Genomic DNA, 11801 nt, shown 5'->3' with positions numbered 1-11801 from the left:
CTAAATAAATCTAAGGACTAATTATTCAATATTTTATGAAGTAAAAAGAAAAGAAAGTTTTCTTTTGAAAAATGTGCTTCAAATTTTTGGTTGAAAAACTTTGAAAATCTAAAATTTCGTTGTATCCTTACTAGAAAGAGTACGTCATCAAAATTTCATTGATAAGAATTAAGAGATTGAGTAAAAAAAATTAATGCATTGAATCAAAGTGAATGAAATTCATGAATGTGCAAATATGAATTTATCAATTATGAATTTATTGAATTCAAAGGAAAAACAGTCTTATGAAGATTTAAAGAATTCGATAGACTTATTTATAAAAGAACCAAAATTATACCATCAAGATGAATCAGAGCCTCAAATCTATTCGTATATAGAAAAATCTAAGTAATCAATCAATTTATCAATCTCGGGCTCAGATGCCCAAGGGTTCCAGTTATGTAAAAATTTTAGGGGACTATTTCTGACTATTTCTAAGTTAATCAAAGAATAGTCACAAGAATAACCAAAAACATGTCAAAAACATGCAATGTTTATCCCACCCCCAACTTAAAGATGGAACATTGTCCCCAATGTTTAGAATAAGCAAATGAATTAATTTTTCAAAAGAGTTAGTTTGCTTATGGAAAGGAGATTGCATTTAAGTTTTGGGACATGCAACACATTTTCTAACACAAGATCTTTAGATACAAAGACATTGCCAATTCCTATTACTTTAGAATAGGTACCATCAGCAATACTTACAGTAATTTGATTGTTACAGTATGTATAGTTAGTTAACAGTGATATATCACCTATCATGTGATCTGATGCTCCAGAATTAATAATCCAAGTACTACAACTTTCTTCGGTTGCATTAAGAGCCCAAAAGAAGTTACCTGATTGTGTCACTGTTGTTACAATGGTTTCTGCTGTTTTTGAATAGATTTTGGTTGACCAAATAGTTTTTGGAGAAGGTCCAATTGCTCCTTAATAAACACATTATGTTCAAAGTTGAAGTTACCTTCAGATGTTGTACTTGCTTGGTAGGTCTTCCCACGTCTTTCTCTTGCACTTTTATTTGGCTTCCAATCTAGAGGTTTACCAATTCCAACACATTTCTTTAGTGTGTCCTGGTTTTTTACAGTGTTCAACCATGGTCTTGGTTTTCGTTATCGATTCTTAGTTCCTGTTTAGTTCTGATTTTGATTGTAACGATTATCATGAATGTACATACCTCATTACCAAGGTTTTGAGCAATTAAAGCCGTCCTTCAAATTCAGAGCTTGCAATCACTCCTAACATTAGTTTCTTCTTACTTTCTTCTCTTTTTACTTCTGCAAAAACTTCTCTGATGTTAGATAATTGCTTAATGGCTAGGATTCTACCACATACCTCATATAGTTCTTTATTAAGGCCAAGGAGAAATTTGAACACTCGTTTCTTCTCTATTACCTTTTTCAATGTGGCTCCATCTATAGCGCATTCCCATTTGTGGCTTTCAAATACATCAAGTTGCTACCAAAGACGAGACAGTTGAGTGAAATAGTGAGTGACTTGCATATCCCCTTGTCGTAACTCATGAATTTTGCCTTCAATTTTAAATGACTCCATTGTATTTTATTGGTTGGTATAAGTTTCACGAGCTGCTTCCCATATTTCACTTGCAGTTGAGAAAAGTAGAAATCTTTCACCAATCTCTGTCGTCATGGAGTTGATTAGCCAAGACATAACCATATTATTTTTCGCTTACCATGTCTTTTATTTTTTATCAGCTAGGTGTGGGATAGAAGTTTTGCTTCACGGATAATCTTCCTTTTCTTTTCCACATATAAACATCATAACAGATTGTGACCAATGGAGATAATTTCTTCCATTTAAGTTGTGATTAGTAGTTAGGCTATGGTCTCTTCTGTATTGTTAGAGAATTTATTAATGCCATAAAAATTGATAATTTGCAAGACAAAAATTAAGAAAGAAATAGGGGAAAAAAAAAGGAAAAAACACACCCCTAGACCCAAATTGTTAAAAGAAAAAAAAAAGCTTCTTAGACTCGGTTGAATTTCGACCTGACCTGGTTGATAAAATACTCCCACGATTAAATCACAAAACCACGAAGAGCGGCGACCTACATATGACAACCTACGGCTTTAAACTCGACAATAACAAAACCAAAACCCTTTAACGATACTCGATACTCGACAACACACACGGATTAGATTACTTGATAACACGATACTCGACGATAACAAAACCAAACCCTTTAACGATACTCGATACTCGACAACACACATAGATTAAATCAAACAAACCCACGACAACACGATAGTTGATCGAAGAGCGCGTTTCGGTCGGGGTTGCTTCAGACTAGATTGATACTCGAAGAACGAGATTCAACCATCGTGAACAAATTCGCTTCGGACGTGAAGCTCCAAGCTGTGGATGGTGGTTTTTCTGACGCACAGCTCCAAACAAATTGGTATGTCTGAATTTTCAATGTTTCACCTATGAAAATGATTCAGAGAGATGGCTCTGATACCATGTTGAAATTCTGAATTTTCTTAATGTTATTCTACATACATTTACAAGGGGGGGGTCTCCCTTATATATACAACAACATTTGCCAAATATGGCAAAGACATATAACGGTAAAAATGGACATAAGTAAAGAATAATACTGAAAAGGATAAATACAAATTGCAAGGAATAACATTCCAAATGGGTAAGGGGAAGGAGAAGACTTCCCATATTCAACACTAATATTTCCTCTATCTATTAGTTGATACGTTGAGAACCACTTTCACAGCTAAAGTTAGATCTCCTTCAGAATCGATCTCGACTTCTTCAGGATCAATCTCAACTTATGCAACAAAAGCAGATGCTTCCTTTTTGTCACTTTTTTTTCCTTTTTTTTCTATCTTTTTTATCTTAGGACATTCGGTTTTCCAATGCCCCTTTTCTTTACAATAGTGACAAACATCATCTGACCCTATAACCCTTTGACTTTGAAGACTTATTATTCTGGTTTGACTTCTACTTACCAGAATTCCTATGTTCCTTACTCCCTGTAGTAGCTAACTAGATTTTTGACTTTCTGTACCTGAACTTTCTGCATTCTGGCGGTCCTCTCTCATAAGTAACGTGGACTTTGTATCTTCTAAGGTCAGAGTTTCTTCCCCACCAATATACGAGTCAACGAAAGTCTCATACAACGGGGGCAAAGACGTCAACAAAATTAGGGCAACATCCTCATCATCAACTTTAACCTCTATGTTACGCAGATCTAATAATATTTTATTTAATTGATCAAGATGGTCTGGTAGAGACATACCATCCTGCATATGTAGATGATACAGACATTTCTTCATAAACAACTTCTTTGTTAAAGATTTCATCATGTAAAGACTTTCCAACTTCAACCAAAGACCGCGACAGTTTTTTCATTTGTAACCTCGATGATGACGTCATCAGCCAAACATAACATGATCGTCGAATGAGCCTTCTCCTCAAGAGTCTGTCATTCTTCGTCATCCACAACAGCCTTTTTTGACTTACCAGTTAGCGGTGCCCACAGCCCCTGCTACTTTAGTAGAGATCACATCTTGATTTGCCATAAACCGAAATTGTTCCTCACGATAAATTTGTCGATTTTTACATTCACGCCAGACATCTTCAATTGTAGAATAAATGCAAAACTTTGAAAACCCTTAACGAGACTCTGATACCAGTTTGTTATGTAATCAACAATTAAATAATATAAAAGAATTGTAAAAGAATCTAACACACAGATATACGTGGTTCATTAATGATGTGTTAGCTACATCCACGAGACAGAGGGAAAACAATATTATTAGAAAGAATGTTTTTTGACTACACAAACGGTGTCTCTATGGTTAGAGAGTTTATATAGCACACAAATAAATAAATATGCTAAATACGAATTTTGAATAGGTTTCAGGGACGTCGCCCCTAGACCTCAGTTTGCTGATCGGCCAACCAGATCCTATACTTAGTTGACGAAGTGCCAACAAATAAATTCAAGACATTCAAATACTGAGGGTAAAGATCAACTTTCTGACTGAAATCACAAAATTAATATAGAAGGTTGTACCACACCATGTTTTAAATGCAACTCATATTCAAAATGATTACTATAGACCAACAAAAATAATAATAAATTGAAAACTTCTACATTCTACCAGCTGACAAAAGTAGTACACAAATAGATGATGCTTGAATAGACAAATAGACAAGCATTCATGAAAGTCAATAATTATAACTCTCTGCCTCTCTCCATCTCTCTCTCTCTCTGTGGCTTTTAAAATGCTGGTGACACTGAGAGCTTGGCTTTGAGTTCCTTTCTTAAAATCTTTCCAGACGGAGATTTTGGAATTGTCTGCACAAAATATACTTTCTGCAATCTCTTGTAAAACACAACCTGTTGATTTTGCATTCAAATTTACAAAAATAACCAATGTCAAATCATTGTATTTGCTTTTCAAAATCTTCTGTTTTGCCATTCCTTTGTACAGACTTCTGTTTGAACTTTTAATATGATTTAACAACACTCGATTTGACAACCATTTTTTTTTAATTAGATTTAAATATAAAATTTCATTTGAAATTTTATAGTAACTTATATTATAAAAAGTAGGGTAATTTCTTTACTTTTAAGTACGGGATTCTAACCACCATTTCATTTTTTGGATTTTGATTTTTGATAAATTGAGCTAAAAAACATTGTTTTATCTATAAGTTTCTATATTTTATTGTCTATTTCCAACCAATGTTCTAAAAAACTCTACCAAAATTTGAAAATTAAAGTTCATTTTGGTAATTATTTGATTTTTTAAAAAATAATTAAACTATAATTACTGTTTTCATCTATCAGTTTTTTTTTTTTTTTTTTTTGGTTATTCAATTCTAATTAGTGTTTTTAAAAACCAAACAAAATAAACTAGTTTTCAAACTAGTTTTTGTTTTTAAAACTTTGAGCAGATTTCAGGTATTTTTCAAGCAGTGTTGGTAAGAAATTCAGGAGAAAACAAATATAATTTTTTTTAAGAAAAAAAAAAAAAAGAAAACTAAGTACCAAATGAAGTTTAAGAAACATATTTTTTGAAAAATAGTTTTTGTTTTTATTTTTAGAATTTAGTCAAGAATAATATTTTTTTTTTCAGAAAACTAATGCATTGATTATAGGAGAAAGCAAGCTTAATTTCACTTTTAAAAAACCAAATTTTAATGTGAAAATCAGAGTAAAAAAAGGAATATGTGTAGTATGAGTTTTTTTAATGACCTATTAGAAAATTAATGAATAATTATAACAAATTTAAAATCGAATTTATTATGAAAAAGTTTCGCAGATGGAAAAAATGTCAAATTATTTATAGAAATAACAAAAAAAATATATTGATAGACACTGATAGACTTTTATCAACGCCTATCATTAATAGACTTCTATCTGTTTCTACCACTAATAAATATTAATAGATTTCTATCGACCTTTATCAAAGAAAATTAAAATTATTTTATTTTGTATAAATAATTTTTTTTATTTATGTTTGAAAATCCCCTAATATAATTTTAATGTGATTATAATGAAAATTAAATTTAGGTAGAATATACACAAACCTGCTTTGCTATGAATTCTTTTACTGCGTCCTCGGTAAGTTCATTATGAGTTGACGGAACTACGAAAGCCACTGGAACTTCACCAGCAACATCATCATTTTGCCTGTAATTTCCTTAAAACGGTTTATTTTCTCTTCATTACAAGATACTTTCAAAGGTCCAAATACATGTATAACTAAAAACAAAATTATTCTCGTAAAATACTGACTTTATTTAATAATCATTTCATTTTTTATTTTTTATTTTTTATTTTTTACTTATAAAAATTAAGATTATAAACATTATATCTACTTTCAATGATTTAAAAATCAAACCAGATTTTGAAAAATAAAAAAAAATAATTTTTAAAAACTTATTTTTATTTTTTTGAATTTGATTGAAAACTCAACTATTACTCTTAAAAAAATATGTAAATCATGGTAAGAAATGAAAAAAAAAATAAGCTTAACTTTGAAAAACCAAAAACGAAAAATGAAATGGTTGTCAGATGAGATCTTAATTTTTTTTTATTATTATTATTATTTTACAATTAAGCCTATAGAACAATACATCAACCTCTAAATTTCTTTATTTATTATATACATTTTTTCAATACTTTAAAAAATCAAGTCAAATTTTGAAAATTAAAAAAAATAGCTTTTCAAAATTTATTTTTGTTTTTGAAATTTTGATAAGAATTTAACCATTATCATTGTAAGAAATAAATTTAATTATCAAAAACTAAATAAAAAAAATGAAATGATTATCAAACGAAATATTAAATTTTCTAATTTCCATTTTCTACTTTTACAAATATTTTTCTAGATATTAAACAATCAAACACATTTTTTACATTTTGCTAAAATTGAGCTACATAGATTTTCTTTTTTTTTTTTTCCCTTTAAGTAGAATAGAAAAGGGAGAATTTAAACCACAGTTATGTTAGGTATAAAGTTGGTTAATAAATAAGGTAATTGTAATAAGTAACACTTTTAAGGCTAATAATCAACTGTATAGCAACAACTTTAAAGAATTGTAAATATAGCAAAATTTATCTCTCTATCACAAATAGACTTCTATCAGTCATATAATCTCCGAGAGCTAGATATAAACTTTGTTATGTATCCACAAATTATTTTATACTATATTTGCAATAATTCCTAATAAACAGTATTTTTGGTAGAAGAACTAAAAATAAAATTGTAATTTAATTTAAATGATCCCGTAAAACCAACGAGATTTAGGGCCCGTTTGAATTGACTTGAGAAAAATGTGTTTTTTAAAAAAATCATTTTTATTTAAACACTTTTAACAAAAATTATTGAAAATACACTTTAAAAAAATATTATAAATGGTTGCCAAACACTCCAATTTTTTTAAATGACTTATTTTAAAATTAAAGACTTAAAAATGCATTCCAAACACATTCATAAATTGTGTACTTACGGGACAACAGCGGCATCGACAATAGATGGATGGGTTACGAGAAGAGCTTCTAACTCTGCTGGTGCCACCTGTCAAATATCATAATTTATAGTCATTAATACCAATTTAATTTGGCAAAAAAGAAAGGAAAAAAAAAAAAACTCAAACCCAATTTCTCAATTAATTACACAAAATTGAACGAATAATACACTCCTAACTAGAGTTGTTAGGAAGTCTTGCTGGTTATTTCTAAATATAGAAAAATGAGTTAACTTGTTTACAAATATAGTAAAATGTCAATGTGTTTCCACGATAAGCACTTAAACTAATAGATATCTACATCTATCACTGACCTTGTTTAACAGTGTCTAAGTGATAGATGTCAATCTATCAATGTCTATCACTGACCTTGTCTAATAGTGTCTAAAGTGATAGATGTCGATCTATTACCGATACGTAGTGACATTTTGTTATATTTGAATATACATCCAACAACTTTTTCATTTAAACCAATTAAAAAAATACAATGATTTTAACCTATGACACAAACACCTTTTCTCTAAATTTGTATGAGGTTGAAAAATCAACTAAAAATAAGTTTTGGAGCATTAAATTATATACAATTCAAATTAGGTAAAAAAAACAATAGTTTTGACCCTATTTTTTCATAAGTACTCACTATTGACCATTATAATTACATATTAATGTATGTTAAATAATTAAAATAGATTAAAATAGATTAATTAAGACTTGAGATAATAAACTAGTTGCGTTAACTTATTATGTGTAAAGATGGCAAATATATAGCCATGGCTACAAAAGAATTAAAAAGTAACTAGGAATAACTAATAAAGCTTGGATTAACTAACTCTAATAATTTCCACTATATTTTCATCATTATTATGATTAAATTCAATTTTTAACTTCACAATTATTTTAAATTTATTAATTAAAATTAACATCAAAGATGAAAGTTCAAATAATGAAAATCAGGGTAAAAAGGTATAATATTAAAAATTGAAAACCAAATGAAAACTAAACTCAAAATTCAAATTTAAATATCAAATGATTTTTTTTAAGAAAAAAAAAAGAAAGTACGTAAAAATTAAAGTCAAAGTTAGGCATCGAAATATAACATGTTGAGATTTATAGAGCCCAAATAGAAACTATACTCAAAATTGAGGTTAATGAACATATTTTTTGAATTGTTTTGAAATATAGAAAAATGAACTAAAATATTGACAAATATAGCAAAATTTCACCGTATATCTGTAATAGATGGTGATAAGCTACTACCTGTGACATGTTGTCTATCGCAGATAGACCGTGATAGATAAATCTATGTTGTGATAGATATAAATAATGGTTTATTGTGGTCTTTTACAGTCTATCTATCATGATATAGTATATCGCGATCTATGAAAGTCGATTGACTATTATTTGTAATTATTTTCAACAGTTTTATTATTTAAAATAATTTTTCTATTTTTTTTTCAAAAGAAATTATTAAGTTCGACTGGTATTTTAAGTTGAGTAAATAACAATTAAATATAAGAATGAAAAAGATTAAAACATAATATATAAATATTAATAATTTGGGAATGGAGTAATATAAAGGGTAAAAGTGAGGTGTACCTGGAAACCTTTAAATTTAATAATCTCTTTCACTCTATCAACAATAAAAATTTCATCTTCATCGTCAATGTAACCAATGTCACCCGTATGAAGCCAACCCTCCACGTCAACTGTCAGTGACGTGGACACCGGGTCATTCAAATATCCTACAGTCATGTCACTTTAGCACCAAAATTAAATTCCATTTACTGTAACTTTTCAATTTCATAATTAAACAGCTTCAAAAATGGTTGAATTTTAACTTTTTTAAAAAAAAACAAAAAAATGCTAAAAGATAGTTGCAGATGAATATACATAATTTTTTGCCCCTTTTTTTTTCCCCTAACGCTACTTGATTTCTAGCAATTCAAAATGTTTTCATTTTTGTGTTGATAGATTCAAATTTCTAACATCTTAATTCACGACATTTATTTTAACAAATTGTGATGCTACTTCAATTTAAACTTCTTTAATTTAACGTACTATTGATGTGTAACCAATCAAACTAAGTTATTTTAGAAATAAGTCCCAAAAATTTTCACTAATTAAAAAGGATAAAATTTAGGTTCTAATTTTTTGGGGAAGAGAAAAAAATAGTAACTTTTTATTATAAAATTATTATATTAATTTAAGGGGAGGAGACTTACATATTTATACGAATAATTATACCTATTTCATTATTTCTTACCTGCACCTAATTAAAAAAGAGAATTCGGTATAATACCATTGATGAAACCATACCAAAGTTGAATTATAACATGTTATTATATGTTAAAAGAGAAAATAACTTCAAAAGAATTTCAAATTATATTTAAAAATGGAAATAAAATTGAAAGTTTAAGAGCATATTGTAAAAACCACTCCTAAGGTAGGATGGTAGTTGCAATTATACCCTCAAACTTTCAATTGTAAAAGTTGAGTCCTCAAACTTATACAAATATTAAATTGAACCCTCAAATTTATATAAGTGTATAAGTTTGAGGGATCAAAATTTCTCACTTGGGGTCCAATTTCTACAACTATTGGAAGTTTGAGAGTTCAATTTAAAACTTGTAGAAGTTTAAAGATTTGATTTTTACTAGGTTGTACACGGATTGGATTGGGATGGGTTGAAAGTGTTTTTTGGACCAACCAAAATTTTCAAGTCGTTTGGATTGGCAACCCAAAAGACCTAGATAAAGTCTCCAACCCAAGGCAACGCAACCCAACCCTTAAAAGAAAATATGTAATTCAGGTTGGGTTGGGTCAAATCAAATTTTTATTTAGTCAAGCTGAGACCCAACCCGACCAAATAAAAATGAAAAAATTTCAATTCAACCCAACCCAAGAACAAAACTAACCCAACCCAATTCTTATAATTTGAGTTGAATAGTACAGATTGTTCGAATTGTCGAGTCTTTTTTTAACACTCTTAATTTTTAGGATTGAAAGTTTAAAGTGTGTAACTGTAATTATCACAATACTTCAGGTGTGGTTTTATCAATTTGCCCAACTTTTAAAATGGGTAGGAAATTTATTTAGAGTTTCAAACATTATGATATTTAATTTAATGAAAAGGGGAAGGATAATTGCAATAGCCAATAAGTACCACTTTTCAGATTAATTCTGATGTATATACCAATATTTTTAAAAAATTGCAAGAATAGTCAATTCTATTATTAATCGAACGTATCAATGGACTATTATATTCTGTGAGAACTGTTATTTAAATTTTACCATATTAACAAATTCTTTTGTATTTTACTATATTAATTAATATTTAGGTCATAATTGCGATATTTGCAACGGAAAAATGAAAAGACAAAAAATAAAGAAAAAAGAGAACCTTTCATAACTTGAGGGCCTCGAAGACAAATTTCTCCCGATTGATTATAACTGAGGGAGGCACCAGTTTGTGGGTCAATAACTTTAAGGTCTGAGTTTCTCACTACTCTGCCGCATGACCCTGATTTTGTTGGCATCGGTGGCTCCTTTGCAAAAGCCGAGCACATGCTCAGCACGGGACCCGCTTCCGTCATCCCATAACCCTATTTATTATGTCATGTTGTGTTATGAATGATCAAATTTCGATAATATTTTATGAATCAACATTATTTTCTATTATATCAACTAATACTTAACAATAAAAATATAATTGAACTGACATCTATAAGTATTGAGTACCAAAAAGTCTGAGATTCAAATCCCTATTCCTATTCGTACTTTAAAAAAAAAAAAAAAAAACTAATACTTTACTCTTAGACCTTTTATTAATATTTTCAAGCCCATACTATGGTGACTATTGACTAGCCATGCGACATAATATTTTAGAACAAAATATTAGATAAAAGTAAAACTATGAATATATAATTTAGTAAGTGATTTTTATTGATAAGTTTATAATATATGATTTAAATAATATTTTTTATGATTATAGTTAATCAATATTTAAATAAATCATTAGACACGAGATGGAAAGTTTAATGACTTAGTAGACAAATTTATAAATATAATTAAATGTATTGATAATTAATATTTAAACTAAGTAAATATTTATTAGAAAATTTTGATAAATCATTGTTGAATATATAAATATATAACCAAAAAAAAATGAAACTTGAAATATTTATCCAAAACCTTTTAAATAAAATTAGGGTTTTTCAAGACTAGACATGTGTAAAAAGTTTAAAAGTTAAACTAAGTTGAAGATGATTTTAAGTTGTAGTAAAAATCATTTTAAGTTTTCAAATATATATATCCAATAATTATTTTTTTTTTAAAAAATAGAATGAAAAAAAAAAGAAAAGAAAACCAACATCAAATGAAAAAGTAAACTCAAAATTAAGAGACTTAAAAAACATTTTTGTTTAAAAAAAAAAAAGTTGCTAAATAAAACCAGCTTTTAATTACTCTCACATGCTAGATCTATAACACTTAAAAAAGGCCTTTTACTTAGAAAAAAGGCATGAAATTTTCACAACAAACACGCCAAACTTTATAACCATTTTCATTTCATTACCATACCTGACCAAAAATGGCTTGAGGAAGCCTCTGCATGAGAGCCTCCTCCAGCTCCTTTCGCAGCGGCGCCGCTCCTGAAAGCACCATTCTAATTGAGCTCAGGTCGAAATCCGCTGCCCTCGGGTTCTTCACTAGTGCCACCACAAGTGGCGGCACCACCGTTGCCACCG

The 11801-nt window shown here is 28.9% G+C and overlaps 1 protein-coding gene across 1 annotated transcript; it reads right to left on the bottom strand.

Moving 5' to 3' along the window:
- Positions 1–4147: 4147 nt before the first annotated feature.
- LOC150033337 (4-coumarate--CoA ligase 2-like) lies at positions 4148–11795 on the bottom strand. The gene is made up of 6 exons (XM_090305636.1): positions 11635–11795; positions 10457–10658; positions 8653–8798; positions 7039–7106; positions 5614–5716; positions 4148–4417 (listed from the first exon to the last, which is right to left on the bottom strand). Exons 1-6 carry the CDS (start codon positions 11716–11718, stop codon positions 4298–4300), a joined length of 723 nt encoding a protein of 240 aa, XP_090161762.1. The 5' UTR covers positions 11719–11795; the 3' UTR covers positions 4148–4297.
- Between the last annotated feature and the right edge of the window lie 6 nt (positions 11796–11801).

Source organism: Benincasa hispida, chromosome 10 (genome assembly GCF_027475165.1).
Source record: "Benincasa hispida cultivar pf3 chromosome 10, pf3_genome.v1.1, whole genome shotgun sequence".
Taxonomy (NCBI): domain Eukaryota; kingdom Viridiplantae; phylum Streptophyta; class Magnoliopsida; order Cucurbitales; family Cucurbitaceae; genus Benincasa; species Benincasa hispida.
This window is presented reverse-complemented; position numbering and strand designations above follow the sequence as displayed.